This window comes from Equus caballus, chromosome 4 (assembly GCF_041296265.1).
Source record: "Equus caballus isolate H_3958 breed thoroughbred chromosome 4, TB-T2T, whole genome shotgun sequence".
Taxonomy (NCBI): Eukaryota; Metazoa; Chordata; class Mammalia; order Perissodactyla; family Equidae; genus Equus; species Equus caballus.
The window spans coordinates 7,575,615-7,590,214 of NC_091687.1; the positions used below are offsets into that span (position 1 = coordinate 7,575,615).

At 35.5% G+C, this 14,600-nt stretch overlaps 1 protein-coding gene and 1 non-coding gene across 9 annotated transcripts in view; both read left to right on the plus strand.

The window, feature by feature from the left end:
• The window catches only part of BCAP29 (B cell receptor associated protein 29), a 39,821-nt gene that overhangs the window by 6,997 nt on the left and 18,224 nt on the right, over nucleotides 1-14,600 (plus strand). For 4 of the 8 annotated variants that reach the window (XM_023638895.2, XM_070265447.1, XM_070265448.1 and 1 more), the window contains exons 4-6: nucleotides 2,183-2,333; nucleotides 3,429-3,564; nucleotides 10,253-10,361. In XM_023638895.2, the coding sequence (XP_023494663.1) occupies nucleotides 2,183-2,333; nucleotides 3,429-3,564; nucleotides 10,253-10,361 (396 nt within the window). Of the gene's footprint in view, nucleotides 1-2,182; nucleotides 2,334-3,428; nucleotides 3,565-10,252; nucleotides 10,368-14,600 lie in introns of all 8 variants that reach the window. The other 4 variants (XM_023638893.2, XM_070265445.1, XM_070265446.1 and 1 more) reach the window with 1 other exon arrangement.
• LOC111773358 (small nucleolar RNA U109) lies at nucleotides 13,327-13,457 on the plus strand. The gene has a single exon (XR_002807738.1). It is a non-coding gene; the product is annotated as a small nucleolar RNA U109 (small nucleolar RNA).

The following is a 14,600-nucleotide window of genomic DNA, read 5'->3' on the forward strand; positions in this document are numbered from 1 at the left end:
GAAGATTGGCCCTGAGCTAACATCTGTTGCCAATCAATCTTCCTCTTTTTGCTCGAGGAAGATTGTCCCTGAGCTAACGTCTGTGCGAATCTTCCTCTGTTTTATGTGGGACACCACCACAGAACGGTAGGTCTGCGCCCAGGATCCGAACCTAGGAACCCCGGGCCACTGAAGCAGAGCACGCAACTTAGCCACTGTGCCACAGGCCAGCCCCAAAACCAAGGAAATTTTTTAAAAATAATTTAAGAGACTACTTTATATACCTCTATGCAAATAAATTTGAAAACCTAGATAAAATGAGTAATTTTGTAGAGAAATGTAATTTACCCAAATAAACCCTAAGAGATATAAAAACCTTAAACAGTTTCCATAGAAGAAATATAGAAAGTTATCAACAATCTTCCCCTCCTTCAGAAAAGCATAAAACCAGAAAATTTTGCAAGAAATTCTGCCACTTTCAAAGAACAGGTATTACCAATGCTACCTAAACTGTTTCAAAATTTAAAGAAAACTTCAAATTTTATGAAACTAGAAAGAAGCGAACTCTAGAATTGGAAATAAACCAGAACAAATAAATCAATTATTATATGAGACTGGTAACATGCAACACAGAGGAAGGAATTGTTGCAAGTAAGTCTTGAACGTAGGACTCCAACTCAACCTCCTTGGTGAGATATTTTCTATGAACAATGGGGATTGTGAAGAAATCTGAAACTTCACTTAGTTTCATTGTTAATCATTTTAAAACTATTTTCTGTATATTACTACAACAAATGAATAAGTATGTTAATGGTATTAGAAACTAAGATTTTCAGTAATAGAAATGGCATACAAATATAAAGTCAAAAAATTAAGCAGCTTTTTTTTGGAGTGATGGAGATGTCTTGGGACTAGATAGAGGTGATGGTTGTACAACATTGTGAATATACTAAATGCTACTGAATTGTTCACTTTAAAATAGTTAATTTTATGTTATGTGAATTTTACTTCAATAAATTTTCTACAATAATAATTTTTTGAAAGACACAGGAGTTCTGGTCTTGGTAATGGCAAAATAGCTTGTATTAGATTAGCCCTCCTGTGATAACAGTTACGAACTCTGGACAAAATATGAAAAAGTATTTGAAGGCCTGGGATTTGAAGGATGGTGATAAAATAGAACCATCGTACACTGTTTGTGGGAATGGAAAGTGGTACAGCTGCTTTGGAAAAGTTTGGCAGTTCCTCAGAAAGTTAAACATAGTTGCCATAAGACCTGCAATTCCACACTTAGGTATATACAAAGAGAAATGAAAACATATGTCAGGACAAAGAGTTGCACATGGGTGTTCATAGCAGCATTATTCATAATAGCCAAAGAGTACAAACAATCCAGATATCCATCAACTGATGAATGGATAAACCTAATGTGCTATTTCTGTACAATGAAGTATTTGGCCATAAAAAATAGTGAAGTACTGATAGATGCTACACGATAAATGAGCATTGAAAACCCTATGCTAAGTGAAGGAAGCCAGACGCAAAAGACCACATAGTATGTGATTCCACTTGTATAAAATGTCCAGAACAGGCAAATCCATGGAGACAGAAAGTAGATTGGTAGTTGCCAGGAGGTGGGGAAGGGAGGGATGGGTGTGGGGTTTCTTTTCGAGTAATGAAAATATTCCAGTATTAGGCCAGTGGAGGTACAAGCAAGTTAGACTGCTGCTTTAGTGTAGCCATCAGCATTCTCAGGAAAGAGTTATTGCCATACAGGAAAGAGATTCCAGTTAGAAAATGAGCTCATTTTAACTACTATTTGACTTGATTTTGTTTTATTAATGGCTGCTTTATTGAGATATAATTTACATACCATAAAATTTATTCCTTTGAAGTTTATAATTCAGCGGCTTTCAGTATATTCACAAAGCGACTTTGACAATACAATGACGATAAGTCCTAGATGAACAGTAGAAAACAAAAATGCTGTTACACTCAGTTTGCCACTAGCATCCATTTACAGAGCATCTGTTTTGAGCATGGTACCCTCCCAGGTATTGCAGAGGAAAAGACAAAGAGACAGCCCCTGCCTAAAGGTCATTATTGAAAAGTTGGGTCAGTTATTCTAAAACTGCTTCCCATTTCAATAATAATTTTACATTCTTAAAAGCCAAAAGTAATGTTTTCTCATTTTCTCTAATAGATGCTGTGAGAGAAGTAAGGAAATATGCCTCTACTCCTGCCATTGAAAAAAACTCAGCCAGCAGACCTAGTGCCTATGAACACATACACATGAAACTTTTTAGGTCTCAAAGAAATCTTTACATTTCTGGCTTTTCATTATTTTTTTGGCTGTAAGTAAAAAAAAATACAATTTAAAAACATGATTTATGTTTCTCTTTCTCATTTTTACTACTCATACTGTAGGGCTTTTTTCTGTACTGTACAGTATACTAACATCTTCATAAAAGAACTCATATACCCAAATAACAAACAATGGTTATGGCTTGTAGGTTTGATAGGTCCTTAAGGTCCTGCGTGATCTGGCACCTGTTCTCTCTGGAGCCTTGTCTCATGCTGTTCTCTGACATGTAAACCACATTCCACCACACTGACCTTCACTGTTCATTCATTCGTTCTTGCAACAAATACTTACTAGTTCCTGTTGCATACCTAGTTACCTCCAGGATCTTCACACCTGCTTTTCCTTCTGCCAGAACACTCTTCCCCTGACTAACTTCTACTCATCCTTCAGCCCTTTCCTCAGGGCAGCCTTCTGTGACCATCTCTCCCCCAAAGTAGGTAGGTCTCCTGTCATACCCTGCCATAGAATGTGTACATACTTTTCTTTCAAGCATCTCTCATGGTTGTAATTAAATACCGTTTGCTCTTGGCTCCCCAACTAGAACCTGATCTCCTTAAGAGCAGGGACTTGTCTCATTTCCTGCTGTGTCCCCAGCGCCCAGCACAGTGTTTAACGCTTAGCAGTTCCTGAGGAAATGTCTGGCAGATGAATAGTTGAAAACAATGGCAGTTACCCATAAACACATGTGAATGGCCAACCTCACACAGTGCTCTTTAAATAGCACACTTTGAACTGGGCCAAAAAAAGACTGCTCTTACTGGCCCTGCCACACTGTCTGAAATTCTGTTTCTGCTCCTCCTGGCTGAGGACCTCTACAAAGAAAACAATTAAATTAGGAAGTACCACTGAACCTGTATTCCAAATGCTAGTCTTCCACCGGAGATTCCCAAGGAATGAGGCACAGGCTTGTTTTGTCTGAAAGACTTGGATTTTTTAACAAAAGCACATGTCCTCCTTAAACATCACCTCCCTCCACCACACCCACACCTAAAGCAGAGTCATTTGACGATAACTGTTGTAAAGTCACAGTTCCTGATGATTGGTCTACTTATGCATTGCTCTGAAATTTTTTTTTTTTCCTTAGAGTGTTGAGACGTCTGGTTACCCTTATTACTCAGCTGGCAAAAGAATTGTCAAACAAAGGAGTACTTAAAAGTCAAGCAGAAAATACTAACGAGGCTGCCAGAAAATTCATGCAAGAGAATGAAAAACTAAAACGGGTATTTCAATTTTCTTTTTAAAAATTTGTGTAAATGTTGTTGGTGTTCCCAAGGGTTGGTATAGCAGTATTGTTCTAGAGAATGATTGTTTCAAATGTATTTTGTTTTTTAGATTTGTTTTCTCTCACAGTTTCCCTCCATAGTAGATTAGTGCCATTGAACCTATTTCCTGTGATTCAAGGAGAAAACAGTATTCTGGGAATATGAATTTTAACTCCTTCATTACTGTTAATTTTACTTGATAAGCTAAAGCAAGTCTTTATGAATCTCTCTGTTTCCATTTCCTTTTCTGTTAGATTATTTTTTTATGCCTGGACTTTGGGTTTTCTTTTAAATGATGGCTCTGTGAGAAGCAGAGGAAAGTAGTTGATGCTGGATTTATGACTGCATGTAATATTTAGAGTCTTTCATGTGGTGAGGCTGCTGCTAGTCCTCCGTGGGGAACACTATGCTGTGCTTAGCTGCCGGTCACGGAGAACGTGACTCCGGTGCTGATGTATTCCCCGCTAAAGAAAAAGAAGAACAAATGAAAGTGAAAGATACAGAATTACTTTGGGTATTTTGTTTTCCTTAAGTTTGAAATTCAGGAGTCAGATCTCATAGCTTGCGTGTTTTCAGCGCATATTTAACCCTATAAGTTTTGCTAATTCTGCTTCTTAGAAAAAAGAATCACTGGAACCATTCAGAAGTAAGACAAATTTTCTTGAAGAAAGCATTCCTAAAATAATGGAGTAAGATTATTTTCCTATTATAAATTAAAGAAATACAGTCAATTATATATTATGTAAGTTATATTTATATAAAAAGTATTGTGAGGCTGAGTAAGAATTAAAATCCTTATCCAAGCCCTAAAGCCCCGCCTGTTCTAGAAAGAACTATAAGCACCGCTTTTCATCAATTCTAAATGAGTTAGCTATTACAGAGTACAATATAAAATTTTGTAAAACCTATTTAGTAAGGCAAAACTAATTGTAAAAAATTGTTTGATGCTGCAGTATCATGGTCACCTATTCAAAACCCATGTTACACTTCTTATGATGGCTCCCTTATTTGTACTACAACAAAAAGGTAAAGAAGGACCTTTTTTCGTAGAAACAGAATTCAGAAGTATTTCTTTGGGTAGATTTTAACCAGCATCTTTTGAGGAAACTTTTAGTGAATAGGCACCAGTTTATTTTTTTTTTACTTAGTTTTGTTCTGTTTTGAGAAGGCGTTGATCCATAGACATTTTGTAGATTTTTCTTTGTAGTAAATATAAGTCTTGAAAATCAAGCTGTTGGTATTTCTATATTCAAAAGCAAGAAATAAATCATTTTTGCTTTTTGGGGATATTTCAGCAGCAAATCAGCCTCATTTTGTACCCTGATATTATTTGCTTCATTTTCCATCCTTTGATCTCATTTCACAATGGTAAAAACAAAAGCAAAACCCTCAAAGCATTGATTAATGAATGAGAGCTTTACACTTTACACTTTTCACTTTAAACTTTTCACTTTGGGGCTACACCCAAAAGTATGTAGCCTTATATTTGTAGACTTATCATGTACCTATCTTGATTTAAAATTATGCTCGTTATCACAGCTAACGTCATGCCCAATGGTGAAAAACTGAAAGCTATCCTTGTAATAACTAGGACAAGAGAAGGATGCCCACTCTTGCCACTCTTATTCAACATAGTGTTGGAAGGCCTCCCAGAGCAGTTAGGCAAGAAAAAGAAATTAAAAGGATCCAAATTGGAAAGAAAGAAGTAAAACTGTCACTGTTTGCAGACATAATTTTATATTTAGAAAATCCTAAAGAATCCACCAAACAACTATTAGAAATAATTGACAAATACAGTAGAGTTGCAGGGTACAAAATCATCATACAACAATCTTTTGCATTTCTGTATACTATCAAAGAACCAGCAGAAAGAGAAATCAAGAATACAATTCCATTTACAATCACAACAAAAAAGAATAAAATACCTAAGAATAAATTTAACCAAGGAGGTAAAAGACCCATACACTGAAAACTAAAAACCATTCTTGAAAGAAATTGAAGAGGACATAAAGAAATAGAAAGATATTCTGTGCTCCTGGATTAGAAGAATTAACATAGTTAAAATGTCCATATTACCCAAAGAATTTACAGATTCAGTGCAATCTCAATCAGAATCCCAATGATGTTTTTCACAGAAATAGAATAAAGAATTCTAAAATTTATATGGAACAATAAAAGACCCTAAATGGCCAAAGCAATCCTGAGAAAAAAGAACAAAGCTGGAGATATCATACTCCCTGATTTCAAAATATACTACAAAGTTACGGTAATCAAAGTAGCATGGTGCTGGCACAAAAACAGATACACAGATCAATGGAACAGAATAGAGAGCCCAGAAATAAACCCACACATCTATTTTTGGACAGCTAGTTTTGGACAAAGGAGCCAAAAACATACAATGGAGAAAGGAAAATTGCTTCAATAAATGGTGTTGAGAAAACTGGACAGTCGCAGGCAAAAGAATGAAAGTAGACCATTATCTTAGACCATACACAAAAATTAACTCAAAATAGATTAAAGACTTGAATGTAAGACCTGAAACCATAAAACTCCTAGAGGAAAACATAGGCAATACACTCTTTGACATCGGTCTTAGCAGTATCTTTTTGAATATGTCTTCTCGGCCAAGGGAAACAAAATAAAAAAATAAACAAGTGGGACTACATCAAACTAAAAAGCTTCTGCATAGCAAAGGAAAGCATCAACAAAAGGAAGAGACAACCTACCAATTGGGAGAAGATAGTTGCAAATCATATATCTGATAGGTGTTAATATCCAAAATATATAAAGAACTCGTACAACTCAACAACAACAACAAAAACAACCTTATCAAAAAATGGGCAGATGATCTGAACAGACATTTTTCCAAAGAAGGTATACAGGTGGCCAACAGGCACATGAAAAGATGTTCAGCATCACTAATTATTAGGGAAATGCAAATCAGAACTACAATAAGGTATCACCCCATCCATACTGGTCAGAATGGCTATTACTAAAAAGACAAGAAATATAATAAGTGTTGGAGAGGATGTTGAGGAAAAGTAATTCTCGTACACTGCTGGTAGAATGTAAATTGGTGCAGTCACTATGGAAATGAGTGTGAAGATTCTTCAGAAAATTAAAAATAGAAATACCATATGATCCAACTATTCCACTTGTGGTTATTTGTCCAAAGAACACAAAAACACTAATTTGAAAAGATGTATGTACTCCTATGTTCATTGTAGCATTATTCACAACAGCCAACTTGGAAACAACCTAAGTGCCCATCAATGGATAAATGGATAAAGAAGATGTGGTATACATATGTATAAGTATACATACATACATACATATGCAAAAATGTATACATACATATACATATGTGTGTATAATATATACATGTACATATATATAATATATGTATATACATACGTATACACATTGGAATACTACTCAGCCATAAAAAAAGACAAAATGTTGCCTTTTGTGACAACACGGATGGAACTTGAGGGTATTATGCTAAGTGAAATAAGTCAAACAGAGAAAGACAATTACCATATGACTTCACTCATATGTGGAAGATAAACAAACAAACAAAAAGAGATGGAGAACATATTGGTGGTTACCAGAGAGGAAGGAGGTGGGAGGAGGGCGAAAGGGGAAATGGAACACACATGTATGGTGACGGATGGCAACTAGACCTTGGTGGTGAACACAATGTAGTCTATACAGGAGTTGAAATATAGTGATGTGCGCCTGATGTTTACATAATGTTATAAACCAATGTGAACCTTAAATAAATAAATGAAAGTATGCCCACCATGTTAGAGTAATGAGTTATAGCTATTAATAGAATATTGCTCTTTTCCTCTTATTCTTTAGTTGTTTTCCTCTTACTTTTCAGCTCTACGAAAATGGAAAGCATTTTCATTAAGTTTTGGTACTATTTTTCGGACATACACCATAATTAATGTACTTAAATTAGTCCTGTCCTTCAAAATAACACCTTCCTCAAAACATTTTTGGAACTTTGCTTTTGGAATTGTTTTCAGAACCAGTTACCCTTGCAAGGAAACATTTCATGAATACTGGTTCTTCAATGCCCCACAATTTCTCCATTTTTTGTTTTCCTCCCCTTTTCTTCCATGCTGTCCTGATTCCCTGCTTCCTGCGTATCTGTGACCCATTCGGTGGCCTTAGATCCTCAGAGGTGCCCAGAGATGCTGGGCTAAAGCCACTACAAATTGGGCAGAAGTCTGTGAGCTGGACTTGAGTATTGTCAGTGCCCAGAGTGTACTAGTTGACCAATACAGGCCATAGGTCAGAGTGTCAGATGACTTCTGTTTCAAGATACTTCAGGTAGGTTTTGAAGTACTAGCTAAGGAAGAATAAAACTGCTAAATTGCCTCTTCATTCTCTATCAGAGACACATTATTTAATGGAAAGTGCATTACCCTGAGATCGGAGAGACTTGGGTGCTAGTCCCAGCTCTGCCAATAGTTAGCACTGTGACCTGGGGCAAGTCACCTCCTATGCTCTGAGCCTCAAGGTTATAAATAATAGCTAACCCTGTGCCAGGTGTTGCTGCATACGCTTCACAGTAAAGTATTAACTCTTAATTCTCACAATAACCCCATGAGGTTGGTACTCTTATTATCTGCGTTTTATGGATGAGGAAATGGAAGCACAGAAATGTTAAGCGACTTGTTAAGCTAATAAGTGACAGCACTAAGATTGGAATTCAAGCAGTCTGACTCTAGAATCCACTCTTAACCACGTTGTTTTGTGCCCTTCGCTCCTAAGCTAGTCTGTAAAATGGCTTGCAGGTGGTACCTAAGCCCCTTTCTGTTCTGATATTCAGTTAATGAAATGAAATAATTATGACAGACCAATTAATTTTAATTTGACTACTTTAAAATAACAACAGTGGTGGAGCTTTACTTCTGACTAGTTTTTTTTAAGCCACTTACCCGGGTGGGGTAAGGTGGGTGGGACAGTGAACATGTGCATCATTGTAGCAGGGGGCTGTTGAACTTCAGATTCCAGGGCTCTTGGTCTTTCTCCAGCGTCAAGTTACATACAATAAGTTTGGACGAGTTTACAGGTGCAGTAATGAAAGCTTACTTACAAGACCGATGCAAATCCACCTTTTCCAAGTCAATGGCATCATAATTCAAGCACTCAGTGTAAACATTCCTGCAACTCAGTGGTTCTCTTCCGATTTGGGTAATCACTGGAAACTGTGAATTCAGTGAAGTAACAGCTGGGGTTGTTTTGAACTTGGAGTGGACAACAAATTGATAGAGATTCGAAGAAATTGTTTTCTTGTTTCTGCTCTTTAAAAAACTTTGTTTTTTAATTTTGAAGCTCTGAGACTCCTTTAGTTTTAGTATGTACTTCAGTCCTCTATCTCCTAAAACAATTTCTTAGGATTATGTAATATATTCATTAGTACTTTAATTCCTCCTCCTGAGCTGCCTAAGCTCTGTTGTAACACAATGGTACTGTATTTGATTTTGTGCTACGGTTTTTATGCTCCTGTCTCATGCTTTCCACTAGATCGAAGTTACCTAAGAGCAGAGACCATGTTTCTCTTGCATTTTTACCCCCATTAGCACCCAGCATTATAAAATATTTGCATGTAGTCAATGCTCAGTAGAACTCTGACTTTTGTTTGTTGAATATACCAAATTACATTAGAAAAGGAGTCACCCTGCAGTAGAAATTCATTTCTATGTCAGTCTGTTTCAAATTGTCCTGAGTTCCCTTTTTACCTGACTTTGGAAGCTGTCATTATCAACTTGCTTCTACTTGACTTAGTCAAATACCAGTGTGTACATATTTTATTTTTCAAACATTAATCCAACTTGCTTTTCTTGGTAACTTAAATTCCTTAAAATTTCTTCAAGAAAAGTTAGCTTCTTAATTCTATGAACAGTGATAGTTTCTATCCAGACATACAGATTATGAAATTTTTACTCTATGCTATTTTTACTTTAGTCAAGTATTTTACTATTCAGGTTTTAATTTTTCTTGCCTAGAAAAGATAAGCTACAAACATAAACATTTTAAAATCCGGAATAGATTTTAAAATATGAAGAGCACTGTAAAAGATTAACTGAATAAAAGTAATTTGGAGACTATTCAATGAAAATTAGATAGAATTTTGCAAGCATTGAGATGACCCTGTCGTTTTCCCCTTCCCCATCTTCACCCTGACAATGTTATATTCTTCTCTTACAAATTCATCTATATAAAAATAGTCTAAGTACACAGCTCTGCAATTGGAACATAATGGTTTTCAGTTGATACCATCCTTAGAACTGTTTCTTTCCTTAGGTTTATATCACACACTTAATCAAGGAAAAGACATTCGCTTATTTACCTAAATACTTTTGAAAATATAATGTTAATCATAGTAGCAGAAACTCTTATTTTCATTTCAGAGATTTCAACCATAAAATAAAAAATCTTTGTTGTGTGGTTTGCCAATTATCAAGTTTTTGTTAGCAAAAGTACATTGTAGAAAATTATAAAATACTGAAAAAGGCAAAGAATAAAATAAAGATGAATAATTTTAAGTATATTATCCATCCCATTTCCGAAGAATGTCTGGCTAATGCAATCTAAGCTTGCTTCTTTCTGTAACTCTCTTTTCCGATAGGTCTTGAAAAGGTATGGCAAGGAAGAGGAGCACATTTTGGAAGCAGAAAATAAAAAACTACTAGAAGACCAGGAAAAACTGAAAACTGAACTGAAGAAGACTTCAGATGGTAACTGTGTGCGTGCAGAAGAGAAAGAGCGTGATAGTTTATGCCGTGACGCTTCACTGGTGTTCCTAAAACAAAGCTAATGGCTGAATGTGCTTGTGGCTAAAATACCAAGAGTGACCTATTTATAAATTCCTGCTCAAATATGAAGATAAAACATTGTTTCAGCAAAAGGAAACATGCTCTGTTATACAGAAAAACATGTAGGTGTTTCAGATCTGTGTTGTAAATACAGATGTTCCTGCCTTAGCAAAAGAGCTGTGTTCCTGAAAAGTTGCTGGTAAACATGTTTTTGGAAAATGAATCATATTTTTCCATCATAGTACATTGCTTCTTTGAAAGAAGTAATCGCAGGAGGACAGTTTTGGTTACAAGCAAATATGTTGCATATGTCAAGCCCTAATATTTCCCACTTGTCAGATATAAGGAAACCGTTCCTTGAAAGAGATGGCTGGGAATGCAGTAAGCGGCAGTCCGGGATGTCAGCTGAGAGTGTAAATGGCTCACTCCAGAACACACTATAATGAGGACTGTGGTAGGGCATCCTAACTCTGTTTCCCTGAAGGCAGCTATTTCTTCTACATTTTTTGTTTTTTGAAAAATAGTTCTGATAGTATTTTCTTCTTAAGCAAAGAACAAATTATTATTGCCTGTAGCCACGTAGCACAGAAGAGTAGATACTCCAAGTCCAGTGTCATCCCAGGAAACTGAGTCCAAGTCAGATACTCCTTGATGTTGTCCAGCCCTGGAGAACCTCTCAGCCAGTCAGACTTAAGAAAATGAGCAGTGCTTACAACTCCAGTTTCAAATCTCTTCCACTACTCTATGTTAGAGGTAAATAGGAGAATGTTCCATGACTGAATCAAGGACCTACTTTATGCCATTTGTAAGTTTAGGTTTTTTTAAATAGACCTTGGTATACTGAAGTTCTCTGTGCTGTAATTTGCTAGTATTGATTATCTATTTACATTGTTTGGATAGAGTTTACTTCATCAAGACGTATTTGAATTTGAGATGGAAAGCCTGAAGATGAAAGCTAATTCTGTAAAAATAAAAAGGCAAAAATCCATAGGATATTTCATGTGATATAAAGTTTTTTAGTCACTTTTCTGCTTCTTATTTAAAGTGAAAAAAAGAAAATCATCTAGAGGCAGTAAGTTAAAACATGTTACTGCTGTAGATAAGATGGTATTTTATGTGGTTGATATCATATAGCCCAAAATTCAAAATCTTGTCATAGTTGGTACTGTTGGCTCTTCAGCAATTCCAGAAGACTTGGAACGTGATCAAGTTATAACATTTGTATGAAAATAAATTTAGTAACCACCTACCCTCTACATTAGACATTTTAGGAGAGAAACTGTTCTTTTTTTACCCAAAACAAAATATTGCTGCTAATCCTTCTGAAGAATGCAAGGGACTATTTTCAAAATACCTTTAATTAGCAAAAAAAGTTGTTTCAAAAATCTTGCTTTGTTTTTTCCTATCTGCCAAGGATCCGTTTTCTTATCTTGAAAGCAGGGTGGTACAAAAATAACAGAAAAACAAGAATAGGTTGTATGGTACGCCCCATCTCTCTTTACCCTGAGCGGCTTAGTTTCTTCTTTGTTTGCCTTTCAAAAATTCCAACTCAACGATGTTTTGAGCTTTAACTTCAGAAACATCTGAAATGTAACTCTAACTCAATATTATTTTAGAGTAATAATAAAGAAACAATCTTTCTTCAACAGACAATTCAGATATTTGGAGAACATGAACTCTGATAATATGGGCATTGTGTTTATAATCTGATAACAAGAGATGCTAGCTTCTGTGTTTGAAGTGTAGACTGCAGAGCTGCTTTCAAAGTGAATCTGTGTTGCCCTAAAAGCAGATTTTACCTGTTTGAGTTGGTTCTGTTCGGTTCCTGCAAGGCGTGTAGTATTTTATGAACACATTTTATTTACCCAAAGTTACTGTTTTAGATAACATTATTAATGACCTTGAGAAGATTGACATTCCATTTCTAAAGGAGGTATATCCTTGGCTATTTCTCTTGCCCTATCTCAGTCAAATTCATTAAGGCAAGAACTAAGAAATTCCATAAGTTAATAGTACAAGATTTGGATGAATTCAGCAGGACAATCCTTTGTACATAGTACCATTCAAAAATATCCACTGATTTCTAAAAATGGACAGTGTTAAGGCTGACAGTGCTTAATAATTGTTTCAGAAAGTTCTTTTGTATTTGAAAATTGAGTAGAAAAACAATGTGGTTTATTTTTTAATAGAGGTGAAATAGAGTCTTTTCCATGTGAATTATCTTACCCTGGGTGTTTCTTTAATCTAACTGAAACATTTTCTCCAAAGTATATTAGTGGAAATAGAGCATAAATACAAATGTTTATTTAAGCTAGTTAGCCCCAAATTGGAAAAGTGACATTCTGAAGGCAGGTTTTAAGAACATTCTATCCGGAGTGCCAGGCTCTCCATCCATTTTTAACTACCAGCTTGGATTTTACCAGAGTTAGTAAATTTCCTGTGCTTCAGTGCAGTAAGGTGACCCTGGTGATCCAAAGGATTGTGCATGTTCCAGAGCACCTAATGTACACCCAGCACTAGCTTAGTCAGCTGTGAGGACCTGATCTGTCATTTGAATGACCTGTTTAACAATACTAACTCTGATATCCCAGTGTGTGGAATAATTGGGAAAGGGCACTGCCGTGAAAAATGAGAACTTAAGCTCTGAAGAATTTACAAAGCTCACAAGCTCTCATAATAAAAATAGACCTTGTATGTAATAGAAAACCTTCTGATGTCCAAGGAGATTGGCTTCCAAGGACTCTTCCAGGATAGCTACTTGTATTTATTCTTAGAAATAAATACCTTCTCAATGTTTATTCTTATAGCAACAAGAAATATGTACCATTCAGTCATTGCATGCATCCAGACAGTGGTAAAAGTAGATATGATTTTAAAAGTGATTGAGTTGCATGTAGAAATGTCTCCTCTTCATTCATGTAGGAGCAGGGATATTCCATAACATGCCACATTAAAAGAGTTTTCAGGGCTCCCAATCTTGTAGTAAAGGTTGAGTAGTAGTATATTTCTCTTGCATAAAGGGAAAGGAAAAAGAAGAAACGACAAGAAAGTGATTGAGGCAAATTCCTTGACCCTCCCTTTAGTCTTTCTTCCTTCCTTCCTTTTTCTCTCTTTCATCAACAGTTTTTTAAAGAACTTTTCAAATAATTTATTCATTGCCAGATCATTTAACATGGAGCATAATTGAAACTGTCCTTAACAAGCATACCTATCAAGGATAAAGCAAATTTTACATGTTACCTAAACAAAGTGTGTACATACAGAACAGAAACTGAGTGTAAAGACCCATTCTGTGTGCCTCTGTTATTGGCTCCATATAACAGAGACCGTAGATTTGGACCTGGAAATAGAACCTTCTAGAACTATTTAACCTTCTAGTTGATAATTCAACTCTCTTCTTGGGTAAATGCTGCCGTATCACTGTGACTTACCTTGAAAAGAACTAACATTTCCTTTTACAGACCAACTTCACTGCCCTTGAAGATGTTAGAGTAAAAAAAAATGTCATCATCCTCTGATGCCAGTAATAAACAAGTCAACTAACATAGGGACCAGGGAGTGAAAATGTTTGAAGTGCTTTTCAAGAGAAATTGAAGGTCAAAACAGGAGAAAAAATAACATGGGAATTACTATTTTATATACCAGTAACCCTAAACTCCTGCCTCTTGAGTTTTAAATAAGAATAAAATATACACTTTTTGTACAAATTTAAAACCGTGGGGTTTCCAGTTCCTTACAGAGGAACTATTTGAGCCATCTCTCTGTCTAAAAATCAGTTCTCAAAGTCCAACCTAAGCATGTTTTACAGCTGTAAGTTCTTGTGGGCATGAACTCAACTATCTTTAACTTGCAGTTATAGCAAAGCCAACATCTTATTTTAAAATTGTTAATGCTTTTAAAAATTTAGTAGTTCTGGTCATATTGTATTTTTTGCTTTATTTCTTCTTAGTGAGTTTTTATGATTTGAAAAAGAAAAAACATGTTTTTCCCTCCTCTGTTTACATATCTGGAAGTTTCCACTTCTTTGACAGCTCCTTCTCTTCTTTCCTTAACTGAAGGAAAGTCCATATTAAAAAAGAATAGTATAGTTTATTTGATGGATGTGGCAATAGACTTTATGTAATTAATAGTATTTTAATTATTTAAAGCAAATAAAATATG